The 23,835-nt window shown below is 44.4% G+C and overlaps 2 protein-coding genes across 8 annotated transcripts in view; one reads left to right on the top strand and one right to left on the bottom strand.

Moving 5' to 3' along the window:
* The window catches only part of PAPLN (papilin, proteoglycan like sulfated glycoprotein), a 57,942-nt gene extending 42,638 nt beyond the window's left edge, over positions 1 to 15,304 (top strand). For all 3 annotated transcript variants that reach the window (XM_081005358.1, XM_081005357.1, XM_081005356.1), the window contains 10 exons: positions 1,066 to 1,195; positions 3,034 to 3,667; positions 4,647 to 4,784; positions 5,572 to 5,696; positions 6,821 to 6,962; positions 8,148 to 8,285; positions 9,948 to 10,075; positions 12,646 to 12,754; positions 13,042 to 13,217; positions 14,769 to 15,304. In XM_081005358.1, the coding sequence (XP_080861484.1) occupies positions 1,066 to 1,195; positions 3,034 to 3,667; positions 4,647 to 4,784; positions 5,572 to 5,696; positions 6,821 to 6,962; positions 8,148 to 8,285; positions 9,948 to 10,075; positions 12,646 to 12,754; positions 13,042 to 13,217; positions 14,769 to 14,917 (1,869 nt within the window). In that variant the 3' untranslated portion in view covers positions 14,918 to 15,304. The remainder of the gene's footprint in view (positions 1 to 1,065; positions 1,196 to 3,033; positions 3,668 to 4,646; positions 4,785 to 5,571; positions 5,697 to 6,820; positions 6,963 to 8,147; positions 8,286 to 9,947; positions 10,076 to 12,645; positions 12,755 to 13,041; positions 13,218 to 14,768) is intronic.
* A 4,913-nt stretch (positions 15,305 to 20,217) lies between these two features.
* Positions 20,218 to 23,835, bottom strand: part of NUMB (NUMB endocytic adaptor protein) — a 60,484-nt gene continuing 56,866 nt past the window's right edge. For all 5 annotated transcript variants that reach the window (XM_080992233.1, XM_080992236.1, XM_080992235.1 and 2 more), the window contains one exon: positions 20,218 to 22,211. In XM_080992233.1, coding sequence (XP_080848359.1) covers positions 21,502 to 22,211 — 710 coding nt within the window. In that variant the 3' untranslated portion in view covers positions 20,218 to 21,501. The remainder of the gene's footprint in view (positions 22,212 to 23,835) is intronic.

Raw genomic sequence — 23,835 nt, 5'->3', positions numbered from 1 at the left:
CTTCAGGGGGATCTGTATCTCACAGGAAACAAACAGAAGTACTGGATGAACCAGATTGCTCGCAGCATATATTATGATAAATTTTCAGATAAATGTTGGGTGACTAGAGTATTGTCCAGATAGCAGCCACTGAGTTGTAGCATCCCATTGTCCATTCTGGACTCACAAGCAGTATTTTGGCTTTTTAGCACCCTGGACATTAGCCCTAGCTCTGACACCATGGTCCCTCTACTTTCTTCCTTCTTTATTGTATTTATATCCCGCCCTATACTCAGAAGTCTCAGGGCAGTTCACAGAACAAGATCAACATAAAACACCACAATATATACAAGATAGATAGTAGATCTATCTATCTATCTATCTATCTATCTATCTATCTATCTATATCATCTACTTTCTTCCTTATTTTCCTTCAACCACTTCTGGGCCTCCAGCTGCCTCTGGCAATCATGCTTGGATCCTGTCCCAGCTGCTTTGCTAAGCACAAGCTGTAGTAGGAGCCTCTCCAGTGGCTGAGGATTGCATTTGCAACACCTAATTATCTACTGCATTTTTTAGCAAAGTGCATGGGCTCAGTTCCCAGGGATACTGATGGTGGGTGTTTTGAGAACAAAGTGGGTGGGAGCTTTGCCCAGCTGCTCGGGCCATCTGGAGAAACATCCAATTTATTCATAGGTGGGCAGACTCTTGGGTTTCCTGTATTATCTGAGCTGATGGTCCCCATTTAGTTCACACTAGGCAAGGGGTCAACTTTACAAGCCTGAAGCAAAAGAAGAAGAAAAAATATTTTTCTTTTCCTTAGCATGTCACTGGAACGGCTTATGAAACAATTCCCATGCTCCCAATATTGCTTATAATTGTTAGTGGCAATTATCCCAAGTCAAAGAGAAACATTTTGGTGCATGTCTTCATTACCTGCCAAAGTTGCCCCATCAGGTGCTTAAAAAGGGATGGTTGGTCTTATCTCCTTCTGTGGATTTGTTTATGGGTTTGGTTTTGTGGTATGAGATCTTTTACACCATCTCAGTAATGAGACCATCTCAGTAACTTCTGGCTTTGTCCAAGGCAAGCCGAGTTCTGTCCCAGGAGAGGCCAGCGGAGGAGTGTCGTGTTTCTACGTATGGTTGCTGCTACAACAACGTTGCTTCTGCTTCTGGGCCTCAGGGAGATGGATGCCTCAATAGACCCAGCCAACGTAAGTGACGCTTAGGTTTTGAAAGGTGGTTTACCCATTGTTTTCTGCCAACATGAACAGAATCACTGCATAGCTTACAGCGCCATGAAAAAGGATGTAGACAATCCATTATCCAATGAATAAGAATAAGAATAAGAATAAGAATAAGAATAAGAATAAGAATAAGAATAAGAATAGCAATCCCTTGGCCAGAATTTAGAATCGGTCTGAAATCCACCTTTAAGATCCCAGTCTCTGACATCTGTTGGTTTTGTAAGAAATGCCTATTAAATAAGCAGAGTACCATTTCAGTTCCGTTTTATGGGGCTTCTGCATTCAGTGTTCCTGACAGGAAGGAATCACTTAACACATTTCTGCTATTGAATTATTCTTGTTCAGCTACCCTGAAGAATGAATGGCTGGCAAGCACAGTTTCCCAGAAAGGAAAACAGCATGGACAGGGGCAGGGACCAAGCGACTGCAGCCTTGAAGCCACCTGGCACCTTGCCGTCTTTTTCAAAACTGCATTGTTTATCACAGTCGGCTACTTCTGGTTGGCTTCTGCAAGCTGTGATGGGCATAGGCCCAACCTAGAAGTGCTCACCCACATACCCTTGAAGCACAATGCCTGGTTTTGTGAGCAGCGCCATTTGATACAGAGACAGAACTGAGCCTCTGATAACGTGAATCCTGACTCCCCTCTAAGGGCAAATCCATAATGCAAACTTTTAAGTGCAAATTATTTTAAATTAACTGTCCCAGCTTTCTCAAAAGAATTCTAGAAAATGGTTATGATTTATTTTTTTTAAAAAAATCTGATCTTAAATGACGTTTGCTGCCTTTTTTTTACACCCGCTCTCATAACGCTGGCCCCCTGCTAGGCTTTTTCAGGTGCTGAGGCAGAATACTGTGACAGGAGACCCCTCCAACCCCAGACTCGTTTATCTAAGCTTCCAGTGACTGCTTTGTACTGCCATAGCATCCTTTGTGCCAGGAACGCTGGCATGATTTTCCAACAGTTGAGACCTGGGCAGTAGTGACAGGATGGGAATGGTATGTGGTGAGGGGTAGGCAAGTCTGAGAGAGTGTGTGCTTATCCCACTGCTTCTTACCTGATGCCTCCACCCAGAGTGAAAACACTCTCCAGTTGCCCTTGCGCCATGAATAGGACAGCACTCTTTGAACAGTCTATCCTGGACTGGTCTGGGCTTCAGTACACATCTGACTTTATTGTTTACTTGTACTAGCTGTACACACAGTTCTTGAAAAAGACTATGACAAAATCACACAGTAAAAAATAGTTTTGCTGTGCCTGAGCAACCTGTAGTGAATGAGCAAGGGTTGATAGCAGGCTTCAAGTTCCTGATACCATATAGTCATCTGGGTTTATTTACTGAGCATCTTACAGACGAATAGCGATTTGGGGCTCATGAACACTTCTGTTTGTCCCGTGCCAAGAAAGCTTGGGCCTGAGAAGTTTCCCACTTATCCTGTGCTTTCTAGGTGTGGCTCCAAATGACTTTGCTACTTGCTCCTGGAAAACCTGCTCTTTGTGCTTATCACACTTCCTCTTGTCCTGCTGCTTTCCCCCGCCCCGGGGCACCTGCTCTTTAAAGCTCATTCAGAGCAAATGGCAATTTGGGTTTTCTCCAGATTGACATTTGTTCCGATTTAACACTAAAGAGCGGGTTTTCCATGGGAAAGGAGTAGGCCGGAGGGGGAAATCACTCAGACCCATGCTTTCTAGGCATGGGACAAACAGAAGCATGGATGAGCCCTGAGTGGGGATGTGGTCAGAAGAAGATTTGTGTATCTGCTTATTCTATAACAACTGCTTCTCTCCTGACATTTCCTATTAGCTTATCCTATCGGTTGCCTGCTGCCCAGCGCCCATGGCCCATGCTCAGATTGGACTACGCGCTGGTACTTTGTACATGACGTTGGGAAATGCAATCGGTTCTGGTATGGGGGCTGCCACGGCAACAACAACAACTTTGCTTCTGAAGAGGAGTGCATGAAAACTTGCCATAGATCAGTGGGCGGGAGTGATGTGGGACACCACCCCCATGCTGGAGTTCCTAACATCCACTCTAGTTCTCACTTGGGAGGAGTTGCAGAGGAGCAGCACCAACAGCAGCCTGCAAGAGGAGCCACGAGTCATAGCCATGGAGGAGGAGGACGTGGGGCTTTCCATGCTCACACTGACTCAGAAACTCACTCACTGCTACGTCATGGGGAGAGAGGCTGGGGAAGGACCATGACTATAGATAGCCTGCCTGAGTCTCAGCAAGGGATGGGGGAAAGAAGGAAGGATCCAGCAAACCACCTTCATGGTTTAGGGGAAACCGTGGTCTCTGGACACTCTGAGAGGCGGCAGACGGTTCACCGTGAGCATGAAGGGTGGAGGAGAGAATCTGCAGCACATGGATCAGTAGCGAATGGATTTGAGCGCCAAGCCTCAGCAAGCTCTTCCTTCCCTCACTCTCTAAACAGGTAATATTTTGCAATAGCAGGCGTCTCTGCTAGGAGTTGTTTTCTGCAGCATGAGATTGTTTTGCTGCAGGGTGAGGACAGACAACCTATCATAAAGGATTCCAATATAAGCCTGACACAGGAGTAATCCCCTCCACCCCCTGGGAATGTGAGCTACCCAGTACCAGTATTTTCTTTTTAAATTTTAAAGTGGCCGTGCATTCATTTTTATACACCCACAACCACTGACTTCACAAAGGGTTGTGAATGAGTTGTGTCTGCTAACAGACTTGTAGTCGGCTGTATCTCTCCTGACTTGTGCTGGATTCTAATGCCTGGCAGCCGTGGTCTTTTAAAATCTGTTGTTATGAGTAACTTCAAACTCTTACTGGGGCCTTTTGGATAACAAAAGACAGTTAACTAAAAGGCCCCAGCTCTTGAACACTCTACTGCAGGAATGGAGAACCTTTGCCGCCTCCCAGTGTTGCTGAACTTCAACTCCCGCCTTCCTTGGCCATTGGCTTGCTGTGGCTGTTGGGAGTTGTAGTACAGCAACATCTGGAGGTCCAAAGACTCCCCACCCCTGTTCTAAAGATAGGCATTTGGATATGACAACATGGTTTGGCCCTTCATCTAGATAAAGATTGTTCTGGATCAAGAACTGGTCTTCCAGAGAAGTGTCTGTTTATGAATTTTGGGTCTGGTATGCATGTGATGCAGCAGGTTTAACTTTCTCCCCCAGTCGGTTTGCACTGTCTCTTCAGTCAGCAGAAGACTCTTCTGCCACTGTTTCCTTGCTTTAGCAACATGCAGACTGCTTCCAGCTCTGCCTAACATGGATCCACAGGGGTAGCTAAAATGCTATTATTAGTTACTCCAGACTCTATTGCCCTTGCAAAAGCATCAGGTGTTTTCTCTCTTTATCAGCAGTTATGCATTTCCTACCCTGTGCTTTCAGAGCAGCCTTTGAACTTTGGGCTAACTATAGTATGTCTTTCAGGGTCTTCTTGGATGGATCGGAGTCTTCAGCAGTGGAGGCTGGCTTGGGACAAAGCATCCGTCTTCTCTGTAAGGCAGGCAGTTCCCGCTTCTCCAGAGTTGAATGGCAGAAGGATGGGCGGCCAGTGTCCTCTGACAGGTGAGCTTGACCCCAGCACCCACCCCTGTGGTGGAACCCGCCCTACTGAAACCTATTAACACCACAGAAGCTTTTGGGTGAGTGGATGACTTTGACATGAGTCTTATATTTTAGAATTCCTAGACACAGCAATTTCGATGAGTAGCGGTAGAAGCTCTCTCTATATTATATGTGGCCTGCAACAGAATATTGCTGCGTGGAGCGCTGCTCGGGATTCCAGCCAATGCACTCCATTCTGACGCACACACCAGCCACCGCTCACTGCCTTGGTTTTCTATTCCACACCCTGCTCTTCCCTGCTCCACACAGGATTTTTCTAAAGATTCCTTTGTATTTCTTTAAACTTTGGGGCTCCCTCAAGCCTGCTGCTACTCCCCTCTTGTGTGTGTGAATGGTGCTGAGTTTGTTACAAAAGGACCGGCAGCATTCAGAGAACTGAGATTACTGTTAATATTAAAGATTAGTGACTGATATCAGACTGCTCAGTGCAAAAAATTACGTACTGAGCAAAGTGGACTTCTGTGGCTCTTGTGCATGACATGAAAATGAAGCACCCCCTCCCCACGTGTGTGTATTTTCTTGCATTATTCGCTGGGTCCCACCAACACAACTACTAGAAAAACTGATCAGAAGTTCACCACATCGTTTAAGATTCCACCAGGCACTGCCCCAGTAGAGAAATAAATAAAAAGTTACTGTTAACAGGCATTGGGTGCCAACAGGATTTGCTGCTGCTTTATAGCTCGTCTGCAATATATGTCAAATGCTCTCATTTTTCCTCCTGCAGGCATACCTACCAGTCTGACAGTTCCTTGGTGATCAGCCAGCTCAGAGCTGAGGATGCTGGGACCTACATGTGCAAAATTTCGAATGGGAGGGTAGAGCACAGGAAGATTGTGCTGAGGATCAAAGGTGAGGCGTTGTTTCTGTTTTAATACTTGAGCTACCTTTGTCCATTTTGTCAATCGAAGCAGCCAGGCATAAGGAAAACGCCAACTTTGTAATAATAATCTGTCTGGTATAATAAAAATGCTATGGGTTGTATCACCTGAAATGAATGGCCGCAGCCAACTTAGGCCTATTAATTTTAATGGATCTACTCTGAGTAAAAGTTAGTTTAATAAAACCCTGTGATATCAGCAAATCAGTCTCTTACGCTTAAGCCAAGAAATAGTATTCTCTATGAAATTGAATATCAATATACATATCAAGGCTTTGAGATTAGACCACTGAAGAAGCCTGGAAAACTACCTTGGGAGTGTGCTACCTGCAAGCCCCAGTAAAAGGGCGCCATCGGGGGTGATCAGCGGCATCTTTATTACTTGGACTGCCAGGGCGAAACAGGTGCAAAACGCTGGCACCCTGTCTACAACTTTATCAACATCCATCTACAACTTCACTAGCATCTCTCGATCTTGTGTCGGTTGAATGAGCAACCTCTTTTCTATTCCAGCCCTGTCTGCTCTGTGGTGGTAGGTCTTTGAGGGAGTTCTGCTCTGTCATAATTTTGCAATGTACTTTGTAAGCAAGGTCTCTGATTTTCCTTCCCAACCACCTCTAATTTAGCCATGTTGGGAGGAGCTGCACTTTTCAATTTCTAGTAGGAATTGGGCTGTTGCCTGAGCCAGGGCACATTTAAACTCTGGCCTCATAAATGAGGGGATGTCTTTATACATTCAAGGGCCCAGTTGGGTAGTGTTTTGCACAGAACATGCAGAGTTACTGGACCTTGCATGAAGGGCATTTCACTCCAGGCAAGATTGTCTGCTAGAGATTGTGAGCAATACACATACTCCGGATTGGGTTACCGTTTTATAGTGGGCTCCCCTCCTAAACTGTTCTTGCTGGCAGGGGAAAGCATACTTTTACAATTAGCACTGGGGTGAGAAACAAACAGGTAAACAACAGGTTTCCCATGGCTCTTTTAAAGGAAGTGAGCAGATAGATAGTTGTTTCTGATATGCGAAGTTAGCTGCTGATTTTTTTGTGCAGTCTTATGGCACAGGGCACTCTTATTCAGAATTCTCTCTCCCTAGAAATCCCTGGATCTGATGTTTCACAGAGAGCGGGGAATCAGGTGATTCATGGTCAAAATCACCAGCACAGAGCGTTTGTTTCAGGACTTAGTACTGGGCAGTCACATGACTCTCCTGTCAACCTTCCTCAGACAACATACAGGTAAAGCTAACAGCAAATATTATACCTCTGTTCTTTACAGTGTGTCAAACCAGGCTGTGGCCCTTAAGCACTGTGGGCAGGCAAGAGAACTATTTTGAGAAGCTTCAGGGTATGAAATCACAGCTATATTGCAACTCATCTCGGGAATATTCACAGCAGCCTCCTTGGGAGGTGGGGACAGCTTGTTGCCGTCATGTTTAGAAGTCCATCCCATAATTTTTTACAAGTGTTAACATTCCAGCATCTGGAACAGGTCCAGTAGGTCTCCTGCTCTTTCCCCACAAGCAAGACTTGGCCCAGAACTTATGCCAGTCCCAATCTCCTGTCAGTTGTGGTGGTGGTTGAAGAGGCCTTAGACCACTGTTTCCGTAATGGCTGTAGTCGTAGTTGCAGTCAGTCCATCCTGAGTCATATGGGTGGATGGTGGCAGTTCTTGCCAGTTCCTGCTGTCTGCACCTCCCAGAACAAAAGGAGTGGTTCTCGGCAGGCTATTATTTATTTGATGAATTTCTAACCTGCCCCTTCAGGACACATTGCTTTCTCAAAGCAGTTTACCAAAATAAAACTGCCCTCCTAACTCATGAAGTTCCCACTTTCTCTCTCTAGCCGGCTGATAGTTCAAGCAGTTGCGAGTGTCTAGCATGGGAGGGGAATGGGAATAAGTTGACCTCTTGGTACTTTTCTGGTAAGCATTGGGGTTTTTTATCTCTGGAGTGAAAGGAGTGGCTAGTGAAGATCCTCAAATAGCTACATGGTGAAACAGTAATATTCCACTGAAATTCCTCCAGCCCTTTGTAGAAATCAAGATACAGAACCAGGCAGGCTGGGGCTACAGGGATGGCACTGAAAAGAACATTCTGTTACTGTGGATTCTTGTGGCTAAAGGCATTTCTCTAGGCTTGCAGCCAAGAGAGTACTTAAGGAAGATGTGTTTATGCAAGCCCGCATTTTGTAAAGCACTCGCCTAGTTGGTTTGCAGCTTCTGTCTTAAGTGCAGCGTCTGCAGTAATACATTCATGCTCAAATCAAGATGAGGAGCCGCTGCATACTAAGTGTGTGTGTGTGTTTGCACAGGTGCTGTTCACAGGAAAAGTCAAGAGAAAGGTTCTGACTACATTACACAGATTCAAAATACAGAGCTGGAACACTGCTATTTCTTTGACACCTTGTAAATTTGTTTTCCAGGTTAAAAATGTATAAGAATGAACCCTCAATTGTTGATGCCAATATCGGGGAGCGAGTCAGATTGCCTTGCCGTGTAGAGGCTTTGCCTTCTGTAACCATTGAGTGGCAGAAAGACGGACAGCCCATCTCCTCTCCAAGGTAAGCTACAACTAATGTGTTTCTACTTTCCCATCTTCTTCTTTCAATGCCAGGGGTACACAGCTCATACCACTCTGACCAACAGGGCTACGTTGTTAGGTTAATTAAGGACAAGCATTTGTTACAATTTTTACTGTTTTTAAAGGCACATCCTCTGCTAACGTACATTTTCACTGTTGTAGGCACTCTTTGTGACATTATAGCTTTTCACATTCATCTGAGGGCAGACCCCATTTCTCTTGATGCCAACCCCCCAGGTCATTCTCCATCCTCATTTTTCATTTTAGCAAAACCTTATCTGAGCAACCCCTTTCTCTTTCTGTTTCCCCACCCAAAGTCTTAATTACAACTCCCATTTTGTAGCTACCTACTATTTTCCCTTCAGCCTGTGACTCCTTTCAAAATTTCTGAAAGCTAGTTCTCTCCTGTCCTGAGGGCAAGGTGGGTCCTTAGGTAGCCTGGTGGCAGTGTTGGGGGCAGTGGTGTTCCAATGGGGGTGGTGCTCCCTGGGTGCCATGTCTGGGGAGGTGACAAGAAGGCACTCTGCTTGTGGCTGCAGCCACATGTAGAGGATCCTCCCTTCGTGGCTGCAGCTGCGAGCAGAGTATCCCGGCACCGTCCGTACGGCACTGGGCGGTGGCAAACTGCTATGTACAGCGCATGTGTGGCATCGCTATGTACAGCACATGCGTCGCACGTAGCACTGCTGCACATGCACCCTACGTAGTGATGCCCCACCCCAGGTGTCACAACACCTTCATTCGCTCCTGGTTAGGGGGAGGCCACCTCAGCTGTAACTCTGGGAACTAGATGGCAGGGAATTCCCCTCCCTTCAGGGCAAGATGGTCCTTGCATAGCCTTTTGGTGGAGGTTGGGGAAGTAGAGGTCACCTCCATCAAGAAGGCTGCCTTTACATGGTACATACCTGCTCTGCTTACCCCACATTTAGTGACTTACTCGGTCCTTATTCTGGTTCATCCAGTTCATTGCCAAATTCACTGAAATAATGTGACAAAACTGTTGTGACCACTTAACCAAAATTGGTTCTTGTGACAACCAAGGACTTAAAATTCTTCAAAGTCATTACATAGTAGTTGACAGCAAAAGTAATTGTTATTTTAATAATAATAATTTTATTATTTGTACCCCGCCCAACTGGCTGGGTTTCCCCAGCCACCCTGTGCGGCTTACAGCACACATAAAAACATAGTAAAACAGTAAACATTAAAAACATTTAAAACTTCCCAATAGAGGGCTGCCTTCAGATGTAATTCTTTATCTCCTTGACATCTGGCTAAAGGGAGGGCATTCCACAGGGAGGGTGCCACTACTGAGAAGACCCTCTGCCTGGTTCCTGGTTTTACAGATAAAAGGGGTGAAGCCCACCTGCACTGTACAAGCTTGAATTCAAAAGGATGAGCTTGAAGAGAGACTACTGCTCTTTGGTTGTTGTTCACTTTGCAGCAGTCAGACAGGCTTGACAGCTGATCCTCAGAGGTCGTAAACAAGTTTTGAGAGAGAGATGTGGAGGCACAGTAAGGGTACCTGCATTCAGACTATGCTTTGAGCAATGTAACCTCTCTCAAATAAGTCATTGAGTTAAATGCAAATAAATTCCTTCTCATTAAGACTCATAGTCGCTATTCTTCTCTTGCTTTCCAGGCACAGACAGCAGTCTGATGGTGCCTTAGTTATCAGTCGCCTTGCCTCTGAAGATGCTGGCTTCTTTACCTGCATTGCTTCCAATGGCCGTGATCAGGATCAGCGAAGAGTCCAGATCATACCTAGAGGTACTAAAAAGCGAAGGAAGATAGATCTTGCTTTGATATTAAGGGGGGACTAGGGTGAACTTGCACAGGAGGTAAATGGAAATGCTCAATTTGTGCCAAGCATCAGGCCAACGAACAATGCTGAGAGCCAATACGCACCTACAACCAATCTGGAGTGGGAGATATTTGTGTGTTTCAAACAATGGGTTCCTTCGTATTTAGGTTATCTGAAAGAGTTTGAAAATGAGAGGGAGTTGCAGTGATGTGTTTTTAAAAAACCAACCCCAAACTGAGCCACTCACACAAAGCAGCCTCAGACAGTTCTGTTTCAAGCAGCCAGCAACATGTTTATTAGTACTTGGTGCTAATGATGATGAGGCCATGTGGGCCCCTCCAGATGAGCATTCATCCTGATTTGCTTGCACAAATAAGGTTTGATTATATCCAGCCTTCATGGACCATTTGTTCCAATTTGTTTGCAGGGCGGTTATATGACAATAAACATTCATTCTGTTTTGCTTGTGGGGTGTTGCACACACATTCCCATCAGTAATTCATTCATATCACACTTTTCAAGGCCTTTCCCCATCACTTTCCAAGCTGCAAAAGGTTTGATACACTTTTTAAAAATAAAAATTGTTTTGCTAGGGCAACGGAGCTCTTTAAACCACTTTAAGTGCACAAAGCTAAAGTTCTGGCGTGCAACTGAATCACTCCCACACAATACTGACACACTGGAGGTGCCCAAATTTAGCTTCATCATTAGTAGCACCAAGTTAGAGCTCATCCTTTTGCATATAAAAAGGCTCTGTCCCTGCATCTAAGGCTGGAACAGATTTCCATCAGAAACCCTGGAGAGCTGCTGCTGGTTAGTGTAGACCCGAGGTCACCAATGTGGCCCTCTTCAAGACTTCCCCTGGTGCCCACAAAGCCTCTGAGCATTTCCCCTGCTCACTAACCCTTTCATATTGAGATGGTGAAGGGGATTACCTTTCTCTTCCACTGCCACCATTGGAATTGGCATAGAGCTGAAAAAGGAAGTTGAAAGAGCAATGTTCTTTCCCACTTCCTCTTTCAATTCCACAGCCTTTTCAAGGAACTGGATCAGCCCCTGAGTAGCTGAACAGAAGACAGAGTGACCAAGAAGATAGGAAAGAAAAGGGAGCAATCCAGGAGGAGGAAATCAGAGCAGCTGGGGGGACAAAATAGGGTGGAGACAGACAGACACATGCACAAACACTCAAGTTGAATCCAGCAAAACAGATCCTCTCCAATTTGCATTATTTCCCACCATCAGGTCACAGATCATATCTACCTCCATTGACTTTCCAGTAAGGCCATGGTACAAAAACATAGAGCCTCATAATTTTTGTAAGAGATCCTCTCAAACCACAAGCAAATCATTAGTCATGTGTGTACACAGATGTGCTGGTTCTGTTGTCACACTCTGTAAAAACCAAAAGGATCCATGCCTTAGATCAATGTTTTTGTAGTAATGGAAATCACCAGATGTGCAAGGTTTACTATAAAGCTTACAGGGGTAACCTGTAATTTAATGTATTTTGAAGGGACCCCATGTACAATGGTACCTTGGTTTGCAACCGTTTTGGATTACAACCACATCAAACCTGGAAGTGTGGGTCCCTTTTTTGGATTACAACCCATTTTTTTTATTACAACCCATTTTTGGAGGCCCCATTGGCGAAAGCGTGCCTTGGGTTACAACCTGTTTTGGTTTACAACCGGACCTCTGGAACGGATTATGGTTGTAAACCAAGGTACCACTGTACAATCATACACATTCAATCCATTCTACTTTACCCGTAACTCCAAGAGCAAGAGAGCACGTTTTACTGTTGTTCATCTGTGAAGGGAGGGGACACTGACTGCTGGGGTAGGGTGAAGAAAAAAAGCAAGCGGAGGGGATGGTGCCCACAGTATATTTTGAATGTGCCCATGGGCCAAAAGGAGGTTAGCAGCTCCTGGCGTAGACAAGAGTGAGCTACGTAGACCTGTGGCCTGACTCTACATAAGCCAGTTTGACTATAGCGCAAAAGCAGCCCTCCTGGTTTAAAGAGTTAAGGTCTCTCAAATTAGATGGGAGGCTAGAAGACCACACAAAATTCATAGGGTGTTTTTTGTGTGTGTGGAGTGGAGACTAGGGCAGTTTTGGCAATTTCAACTTTCAAACTAGTTTAAATCTTCAACGCTATGGAACTCTGGGAACAAGTACTCCTGTGACTGAACAAAGTTGTTGCTTTTTGTTGTTGCTAAGACCAGAGTTCATATTTTTGCTGCTAAAGAAGAGCCTTGAAGAAAGAGGCATTTTAACTATAGGTTGATGGTTACATCATAAGGTTTCTGGACAAAGGATCCTGTTGTGGAAAATGGCGCTGAGATTCCTTTCCCACACTTTACAGTAGGCTAGTGTCCAGCTCGAGAGGCCAAGTTCATGCAAGCAGCAGAGCTTTGGGTAGTTAGTCAGCGCTGGGTATTCAGAGCTCGGCATTCACAGCACCGTTCCTGAAGGAATTGGCTTGGCCCCCTGCGTGGACTCTTCCTGGGATTGACAATACCCTTTTCCTCCTCAGGGGAGCTGAGAATCACTGGCCTGCTGCCCAGCCTCTCTGTGTCAGAGGGGGAGACTGCTCAGCTTCAATGTGTTGTGACAGGCAACAATGTGAACATAAGATGGTCAAGGTAAAAAAAGGAAAAACTGAGCTGCAGAATTTACCTTCCCTTCCTTTCCCCCTCAATTCCACTGAGACATGCATTGGCAAGCAAAAACTTGCATTACCACAGCAATGGTGAATCCAGGTTTACTTTAGTCTTCAATCCCAACTCGGCTGTTGAGAATGTGGTCTCTGTTCATGTAGGTTTGTTAAAACATTTGTGTGCCTGCCTGTGTTTCCTTCCACTCGGGTCTGCAGTAGGTGAGAGGCCTCTCTCTGTCAAAGTGCAAAACGAAGGCATTTCTTTCTGCTCAGGAATGGCGTTCCGGTGAGAGCCGATGGCCATCATGTCCAGACGTCCCAGGATGGAAGCCTATTCATAAATAATGTGCAGACGGGTGATGAGGGGTCCTACACCTGCAATGCCTACAGTGGCAGTAATTCTGTCAGTGCTAGTACAGAGCTGAAACTTATCCGGAAGAGGCCAGAAGGTATGTATGCTCAACAGTCTTTCCAGCTAAGCCTCCACAATTGTAGAGTTCCATTCTCAACACTATGAGCACATGCTAGCCTCTCTTAAGGCCTCAGGTAAATGCATCTCCCAATAGGATCGGGTTCCCCTTGGAGCAGACTTGTGGGGTTCTTAATTTACATTTCAGATGCCTGTCCTGTTTAATTTTCTCCTTTAAACACAACTGCCCTGATTGGTTTTACCACTTTTTTTCTGCTTTACGTTAAGCAATAACTTAACTGAATTTTCATGTTCAGTAGTAGTAGCAGCCCTGTGTCATACCACTTGCTAGGAGGCCAAAGTAAGAGATAACACTGTTATCTTTAATGCCCTGAAGCTTTTGACCTTAGGCCAGCATGAGCATCCACAGTGCACACAATGGCACCATTGGAAGTGAATTATGCTGCATTCCCATTGGAGGGGAAATAGGACCAGTAGGTAATAACTACCTTGTTCTACTTCTTTATAACGTCGGAAGTAAAGAAGTAAAACTATATTTCTTGGGGTTTGGGTCAAATAGGACAGTAAACACGTTTAGTAACTGGAGAAAAGTGTTGTTTGTACATTAACAAATGAGCTTGTACGTGACGAACTATAGACCTGCCCCAAACCACTGTGTTAAATGGGACTCATTTGTTGAATCATGTCCATAGTTTCCCCCCAGTGGAAACCCTGCACAAAGGATTTCACTAGCTCAATGGCCTTCTCTGCCCACCCCCCACCCCCGGTGCACCCCTATACTTGGCTCCAGAGGGGGTGTTGGGAGAACACCCAGAGTAGCAAATGGAACCATCTCCTTAGGTTCAGCAATTTTAGTGCTACAGGGGTGGTATTCAACTTACATTTTAGATAGTGCAATGGGCTTGAGTAAAACTTAGTTGATTACCACCATATACCACTAAAATTGCCAAACCTTATTTTGAAAATGAAACAAAATGTTGCTTGTTACAGAAGTGGAGGAGGGAAAAATATGAGGTCAAGTTCATTCAGTTTCAGTTATTAAAAGCTAAGGGCTGGACTAATTTCAACCTGCCCTTATAGTAGGTAACAACTGCTTGGTGATTCTCAGACTGAAGCACTTACATACCACAGCTTTCCAAACTGTGTGTCACGGCACATTAGTGTGTCGGCTGCAGTGTGTAGGTATCACACAAACACTCCCTGTGCTCTTCCCAGAGCTGGAAAGGGATTAGTTTAACCTCCGGTTTGGTAGTAAAACTGAATTACTGTGTCGCAAAATGATGCATGCCTAAAAAGTGTGTCACCAACATGAAAAGTTTGGAAATCTCTGGCCTAGGGGATAGTTTCTTACTAAAAATGGCAACTGCTAAGAACATGGGAGATCAAACAGAGCTTATTGCTCATTTCTGCCTTTGAATATCTCCTAAGCTATGGATTCTTATCACATTTGTTCAAGGTGCAGAACACAGAATGTACTCTAGCCTATAGTGCAGGAAGTAAATTATTCTGTAGTCTTAGATGATTGCATGAAACTGTGTTCAAGTCCTCTTCTCTCTTCCTTCTCCTGCAGTACCTGCACGCCTCCCTTTGGACCCAAGCAGGGAATGTGTTGACCAACCACACCTTGCCAACTGTGAACTGATTATACAGGCTCAACTCTGCAATAATGAGTATTACTCTAGCTTCTGCTGTGCCAGCTGTTCTCACCACCAGGGCTGAACCTCATTTTCCCCTAATGTGGTCCTGCTCCAGAAGAAGGAAGTTTATGACCTACAGTCCTGATTGCTTGAGAAATCCCATATTTGTTTACTCAAGCACACACTGGCACACACTGGGAAATGGAAATAGGTAGCAGTAGCCAAATTTCTACCTTTCTTAAGCTTTTTGTGGTGTTTTGCAACACAAACACTGATTGTCTAACAGCTGGCTGACCTACCCATTCAAGGAAATAACAAGGGACTGTTTTTCTAACATAGCTTAACAAGCAATATGGACAAGAGTCACAAAGCAAAGAAGAAAGGTTCCTTCAGGCTGATTAATGATAACAAGCAGCACTCACCTTTAAAGTAGACTAAAACACAAAAATAAATTACAGAAAGCCACTGAGCTCACATCTGTGGAAAGTTGGCAGGTTGACCATCCGTCTTTCCCATATGGTTATCACAAGTGTCCTACAATCACTCAACCCTTTCCAACTTTCAAGAGTTGCAATTGGACCAAGTGGATTTGCTTCACTACAGATACAGACAGCTGTAATGAAGAGGCCTTGGTAGCATGCAAACAATGCTTAGTATTAGAGCTGCAAGGGAGTTGCTGAAATGAAGAACTATAGGAATTTGGATTGGGTCTTGCACTTCCAATACCCCTGAGAAAATAAGGCTGCAATTCTGTAGCCATTTTCCTGGGAATAAGCCCCTCTGAACACGGGGGGAGGGGGATTTAATTCCAAGTAAATATGAACAGGGTTGTGCTCCAAGTCTCCCAAAGAACAATGCTAAGAGTCTGTTGTGAAGTTCTGGGATTCTTCATGCATATCAGTGCCAGAGTATACGGGATATCTCCTATGTGTAGCTAGCCAGGGCTCTGCTTCTTCTCAGAAAAATTACTCTCAGATCACAAGATGAATGTGTAACATCGAAGGATAACCACTGATGCCAAGAAAGGTCATGTTGGGTAAGGGAAGCTTTTACGTCCAGGCCACAAAGCAGTCAACTTTATTGATCTCTAGAAATTGCCACTGCAGTATAAACAAATTATGTAAACAAGGATGGGATCCCAAACCACGGGCAGAAGGGGGGGGGGAACCCTCTACTTTCCGTATCCCAGTAATCTGGGCAAGTCACTTAGTTGTTGTGAGAACCCAAAAGTAAAAAGTCTACATGTCATGTGGAAGGAATGGGAAGAAGCATCATAGTTCTTAATCAGAGGAAAAATTATGCCTACAAGTTGAACTTTAATAGTAACAATATACATCAATTTCCTTTCCAAAGCCTTTAACAGGAAGCGCATGTATACTTTTCTACATTGACATTCAGTTCAACCCACTACTACCAGATGTACTTATAAGGTAAAGCCATGATTTACCACCCAGTAGTCCTCTTTGCTAACCTTTAGGGACACCTTTTCGTTAGTCTAATTTTGTGTTATTTCAGTAGTCTGCAAACAAGCACAGTGGCCTACAGTGCAACAGTCCTGGAATAAATTCAAGGCCTATGGTTCCCAAACTCTCCACGTCCAAGAACCACTTAGTTTCTTGATGGCTCATTTTATAATTTTTCTGCCTGCTGCAGCAATTGTAATACAACAAGCTAGATGCGGTATGATTTTTCATTGTATATTGATTTTTAAATTTTATTTCCTGCTTATTGTATTTTATTGTATTACAATTTGACTTCTGTTATACAATAAAATGCAATATAAAATAAAATAAAAAGAACGCAATGAAAAATCAGTATATTTACTGTGGTAGATGTGCCGCCTCTCCTCTTAAACCACAGACACACTGCAGGCCCCCTGAATGAAGCTTGTGGACCACCAGTGGTCTGCAGACTACAATTTGGGAACAACTATTCTAGGCGCGGGTGGCGCTGTGGGTTAAACCACAGAGCCTAGGACTTGCTGATCAGAAGGTCGGTGGTTCGAATCCCCGCGACGGGGTGAGCTCCCATTGTTCGGTTCCTGCTCCTGCCAACCTAGCAGTTCGAAAGCACGTCAAAGTGCAAGTAGATAAATAGGTACCGCTCTGGTGGAAAGGTAAACGGCGTTTCTGTGCGCTGCTCTGGTTTGCCAGAAGCGGCTTAGTCATGCTGGCCACATGACCCGAAAGCTGTACGCCGGCTCCCTCGGCCAGTAAAGCAAGACGAGCACCGCAACCCCACAGTCGGCCATGACTGGACCTAATGGTCAGGGGTCCCCTTTACCTTTACCTTTATTCTAGGCTATGGCAGGCTACATGAATGGCTTCTGGCTTAAGACTGCTCCTGTACTCTGCTAAAGATGTACTGAACTTAAAAGGAGAAAAAGGCAGCCTTGTTGGGTTTATGCAGCTGTCATATCCAGGGGGCAGCCTGCAGTAAAGCTTTCCACCGAGGAGTTATCCACATGCAAACTTTAACACAGTTTATGGGGACACCCAGCATGAACAACTTTCACATTCTAACTTCTATAGTCTAAAGCATAACAGCATCTTGACTGATAAAATGTCAACTTTCCCTCATCCAATGCTTTCATGGAAGAAACGTTTTAATGCACCACCACCACTTGCTCTTGAAATGGCCTGCATTTTCCCATTTGCAAAGCACATGAATGCACATGGTAAATCACAGCTCCAGGATCCCTGTATTATGACCAACTGCAATAACATCTGCCTTAAAGCTGGCTTGCATGGAGATCCCACACAGCCAAGCACCAGAACTATGCTCTTTCAAGACCCCAGGATGGAAAGAATTATGCGCAAAACTACCCACACATAAAAAGGTCAATAGACTCTTCCAAGTTTATAGGAAAACCCAAGTCTAGCCACAAACCATAACTCCAATATGTCACTCAATGGAGCAGTTTTGCAGGAAAATTAATGAAGCAGCCCTCAGATCTACTGATAGGTTTTCTTAATACAACAGCATTTGAATACAACAAGCATTTAGTGTGACAACTGACACCATACTGGGCTTGGGGATAGATTAACTATATAGGTAGCTTCTCTTTCCAAAACACCCAGATATCTAATTTCAGAAATACTGGAATGAGCAGCATCCATGAAAGGATGCACCAATTGGGATCACCACCACCACACACACTAACGTATTATCAGCAATCACAATTCTGCAAGTGCATTTGTGTAGCCAAACTGCTACCTACCACCCATGCAAAAGAGGTGGAACTTGTTCAGGGGAACTATGCAAAAGAACAAAAGTCTTTAAGAAAAACCCTAAAGGGAGCAAAACCCACCCAGACAGCCCAGTGTGGACCGAGCATATTCTGCAATCATGGAATGCTAATGGAGCAGAATGTGTGGGCATGTGCAAGAGAATGAATACTAGACTTGAGTAACCTAGAGTGCAACATACCTGACAGCACAGTCCTATACATCTCTAAGAAGCATATCCCACTGAGTTCTTACTCCCAGGTAAATAGGTTTACAACTGAGGCCTGTACCGGGCAGGAGTGCTCCACACTGCAACTTGCATTTTTTCAGGTCGCACTATTTTTCAGTTTTCAAATAGCTGAAGGCTGATATAAAAGAACCAAATTGTTGTGAGCTGCAGGGCTATGAACAGTTAAAAATCGGCCACTGTAGAAGAGTGAAAGAAAAATGCATTGGCATTTTATCCCAGAGATTAGTGTTCATAAGTCAGCCTTTGTTCTCAGCATCATCTGACTACCCAATGGGAACAGCTTCACTTAAGACTGTTGAGAACATGGATCTATTGCTCCTCTAAAAAAGCAGCATCTACAACACAGGCAATGTTTAGATGACAGAAACTATATGATCAATGCATATTGCCTGCCACTGAACAGCTGAGTGCTATGGGAACAATTATGTCACAAGTTTTTTTTTCCCCAGCTGAAAAACAAAGGTGCAAGCAAACTCAGTGATTGCATATTTTCAATGCAGCAAGGATATGATAGTTTAGATTTCCTTGAAATGGTTTGTATTCAGAATTTGTTTCCTGTGGAAGAGGGAAGGCACACTCAAAAGATTTACCATATAAAAACCAGGCAAGGAATTATATATTTATCCCATCAAAAATTGAAAAAAGAATCCTATGCAATTCACAGGAATTTTATAGATCTGAAACAATGAAAATACAATTCTCAGGAAAGACACAATCTGGGATTTAGCAGCGCAATGCTCCATCTGCACCACAATGGATGGTAATCTTGATACAGATGCACAGGCACCCTGTATTTGCAGCTTTAAAAACATAGGGGGGCATTCCAGGTCTGGCTTCTCACAGCAGGGAAATGGAGTCAGCTCTGTATTAATGCTTTATAAAATGATGACACAGGTTCCTGAAATGGCAGAACGTGTAGTTTTGCTATGATTTTTAAAAATGCTGAAGGAGTACGCCAATGTTTGATTTTAACAGCTGGGTAGCATATATAGCTGAGGGAATCACTTTTTGGAATGTGTTCCTAAAATGCTGAGGAGTTGCGTCCAAATTCATGTACAGTTAGCAACTGCCTATTCACTGTGCAAAAGCACCTTATGGAAATCCTTGCCTAATTACTTGAGGCTTTGTGCAAAAGTTCTATGGTTAACAACAGATTGTGTAGTTGGTGGCAGCTTTGTTAAGAGTGTGTTTATACTTTCAGAACTCATGACTAGAATAAGAGAAAGAGGTGGGATGGATTTGTACATAGGTGCAATAGGGTATGTTCCAAATTCTCATAAACAAGCATGTATTTACATTTGATGCAGTTATAGTTTCGTATAGGGACTCATGCTTTTTCTTACTTTTCTATTGAATCTTGCAAAGTCAAAATAGCCTAATCATCAACTGTTTTCCAGTGACAATTGTGTAGTCAGGCAGAGTCCTGAATTATGGATGATGCCAGTTATCACAGACCATGCCAAATCATTTTCATGCTGCAGCAACAAACAGCTCTATCCCTGCAAATGGATCAGTTCTGGAATGACAGGAATATGAATGATAAAGCTGCATAGGAAGCACAGAATGCTCTCCAGGGTTACCTCTGAGTAGAGTGCGGTAACAACCACTAAACAAAAAAGAGATTGCCATACAGTTTGGGATCAGAAGCAGGTACATAAAGAACCATATTTCTCAAATGCAACACACAGAAACCTAGTGACTCTGCTCGCAGCATTCAAGAACTCCAAATAAAGCAAGAGCAAACCAAGTGTTCAAAAGTCTAAGTTCTAGTTTTCAAGTAATCAATTTCATACGGAAATGCGAATGGCAGTGGCAGCCTGCTACATCAGGCATGCGCCAGATGAATTCAAATTCAAGGAAGTACAGACACTGCAGGAAAAGGACAAGGAAACCTGCTCAAAAAGCCACATTATCTACTACCAACATTTATTTCTGTTAAAGCAGATTATAAATCAGTACAAATATATAACTTACGTTTGCTTGTAAGGCCAAGTTTTACGAGTAAAATTAAAAATGAGATGGATTTTCATGATTTGCTGAAGGAAGAACATGGAATAGCTGCAGTCTAGCCACAAGCTTTCACATAGAACAGTGGGAAAAAGCTTTTTTAAAAAAATAAAAAATAAAATCTAAATTCTATTCAATGCACATAAAATGGGTTCCTAAGTAGACCTGATTGTAGATATGATTACAGTCAACTTACCACAGTAGTGTTAAAACAGATTCAAGACAAGGAAACTGCAGCAGTATATGAAAAAACCTATATGTACTCCAATATGATCTAGTTTGAATTCTTTTTTTAAAAAGATAGAATTTACCCATTGTTTTTAAACCAAGACAATACTGCTCTTAATACTACTCTACTGTGATTTTTTTTGAATTGGTCATGATTCATGATTGTTGTTGCAATATGCTACTTACAATGATCGGACAAGAACAAGCTAATAACTCTGCTCCCCATTCTACTCTCATATTACTGACCGTAAGAATCAGTGATAAATCAATCTTATGTACAATTTTACATCCAACCCCCTTTTATACCTTTGGCAAGATTACTTACAACTCATTCCGCTTTTATTACCTAGAACTATTTAAAATAATCTAAAATGCATAAAAATAAAGATTTTGGCTTTATTTTATATATAATAATTATTGTGTTACTCAAAATGGAAGCTCATCCTTTTCCACAGACGGCATATGCCAAGCAGCTCTCACTTCTTCCCATTCCCCAGCTGAGCTTGTATCCCCCTGGCTACTCCTCCCTCTTTCCCCCCGCTCAGAGGGAGGAATGGCTCGCTCACAGGAAGGTAGACAGACACCTCCTGAAGATAGTGGCGACTAATTTGCTTCTCATCGTACGAGGTCTTCTGAAGTTCTGTGCGAGGAAAGGGCTTCAGGGCTCATTTCCCTTCTTCAGCCCTTTTGAGGTTTCCTTTGCCATTGAAGCTCCCAAGCAGGAACGCAAGCGGCCCAGGGACATTTCCTAGATTTCCCAATAGTTGTGTGGTTGGGGCTTGGAGCGTCTCCCCCCACCCCAACCCAATTGTTCCCTCTCTGTATGCCCACTGATTCCATGGGGACACCAGCAATGGCGCATTATGCTGCTCACTCGTCCCCTCTGCCCCCCTTCCACCCAATCCAATTCCAACATACATACATACAGACTTAAGCACAAAGCCACGGGACTGCTTAAAGTTCAATCTCAAAGGTCTTCTGCAATTCGCTCGAGAAAGGGTTAGTCGGAGACGGGTTGGTGCGCTGCTTTGATTTGCTTTCCAGCGCCGCCCATTGCGCTTCAAATGGATCAACCTGCTGGGCAGCTGCAGGCGGCAGTACATGCTTGTCCTCTGTGGGCCATTTGGCAGAGTCCACACCGTTGAAAGCAGCCGACCCGTTGAGCTGCTGGGGAGGAGGTTTGAAAAAAGGACTGGCAGTAGCACTGTTAGTTTCGTACTGGGGGAATGTCTGCTGCTTTATAAGACTAGGCGACTGGTGAGAGTGGGATCCTTGAGTGTGGCTTGCCGTGCCAAACACGTTTGCTACCATCTGGGAAGGGGTGATTCCAACCACCGGCACGCTTGGGGCGGAATAGGGCATTCCGTTTGCGACAGCGTATGGCTGAGCCGGGATAAACGCTGGTTGCATGGGCTGGACCACACCGACAGGCACAGGCTGAGATGCAATGAAGGTGCTGCCTGGAAAAGCTGGGGCTGCTTGAGAAGCCACAGGAGGCTGGAGGAGTGGCTGGGGAGCTGGAGGTGGCTGCGGCTGTGGCTGCTGGGACCGGACAGTTTTGGACACCTCTTCCAACCAGCGGTCTGCCTCGGAGGGAGTACGTCTGTGGTTCGCCTGGAGCAGATTCGGTGAGGCAGCTCCTGAGTTGGTACTCCACTCGGAACCTATGAAGGAAAACAGAAGTTAGGGTAAGATCTCAGCAAGGGATACGCTTCATCCTGTTCCTAATCGCTGCTGCTTGATAAAGGATCTAACAGGGACCTTGAAGAAGTTCCAGTTTCCAACCATAATTGGATCAGGCTGGTCAGTTTCATAACAGCAGTTGAGATCACTACAACTAATACAGCAGGTTTGATTAATCGGACAAATGTGAACTTGCACTTGTTCATACTGGAGTTATGCCCAAAGACAGACTTTACAACATCCAGTCCCACTTTCAAAGTAGAAAATATTTACACTCATTCAGTTTCAGTAGAATAGCTCCTCATTCTAAAGCTCAGTAAAGGAAAAGTGCAAGCCGTGGTAACTGGACTACAAGAATGTACCAGATGGCCAGGGGCTGTGATTTATTTTATTGGCTCCAGGAGCCAGAACTTAGAAATAGGCCAACTTTGAAAGGTGGATGGGGGCTATCCTGTCAGTCACACGGCATCACAAATGACAAGTGGCTTGCCCCTTCCACCAGTCAAATTACAGGTGGGAGAAACTGCTGCAAAGAGCACCCAATTGCTCTCTTGAGTCCAGCACTAATCGGGGTCACCCCTTCCTCGAACAGAAGGAATGAACCTGCTTACCACAGAGCTTGGGTGCATCTGCACTGCAGGCAACTCTCTGATATGCTTGACTCAGAATAATCACTCCGATGATTGATGCTCAATGCTGGGCCTCGGCTCTGCACAGCTAGTTGTCAGGTACTTTGGGCGATCAATAACATGGCTTTGGTCAAGCCCTGCTTTTACCAGCATGGGCGGGGTATGACCTGCCCAAAACGGCATTGTGGACCTAGAGGGCCAAGACTGGCCCGCAGACTTTAGGATCTCCACCCGCCCTAGGCCAAATGAAAGGCTAATAAGGGAAGGATAGTATAGTACATGGCATTCCAAGCAGGCACTGGGGAATTTATGCACCCTACTTTGGAATCAGGGAGATTGCCAAACATGGTGTGCAATGGCCCAATCGCCAATTACAAGCCTGAGCGTGTGATATCTGTACTGGCTGCTAAATAAATAAACTCTATGACTCGGAATTCGCCATTTGCAAAACTGGCATGATAGTTTGAAACTGTACTTACTGACAGCTTGTTGCTTTCGTTCTTTCCCTTCCTTCACTTATACTCCTTGCTTACGCTTTCTACGCCATTCAGTCTGTTAACCTCTGTCTAATTGCTCTGTAATATTCAATACTTAACATTTCAGTTTCTTTTAACTTATTTCAACTTAATACTTCTTTTCTGGATCATGCCTTATTCCCACCCTCTTCTCTGCAAAGACTAAACCCCTGCCTCCTCCTCTATTGAGTTTCTTTACTCTTCAAATCTGAAAGGGCATGTTACTATTGTCCAACAATCCCCAACTTAAGCAGATTTTGATGCTTCACCTTGGAGCTGCTTCTGGGTCTTTCTTTCCAACTATTTATTTTCATTAATTTTGTTACATTTATATCCTGCCTTCCTTCCATCGTGAGTCCAAGGCAGTGTATATCTGGTTCCCAGGCTGTTATCCATCCAGGCACTGACCAGACCCAGGCCTACTTATCTTCGGCAAGGTGGTGGCCTCACGTGCCATCAGA

The sequence above is a fragment of the Podarcis pityusensis genome, assembly GCF_964106645.2.
Source record: "Podarcis pityusensis genome assembly, chromosome: 1".
Lineage (NCBI taxonomy): Eukaryota > Metazoa > Chordata > Lepidosauria > Squamata > Lacertidae > Podarcis > Podarcis pityusensis.
Note: the sequence above shows the minus strand (reverse complement) of the source record. Positions and strands in the feature narration are given on the sequence as shown.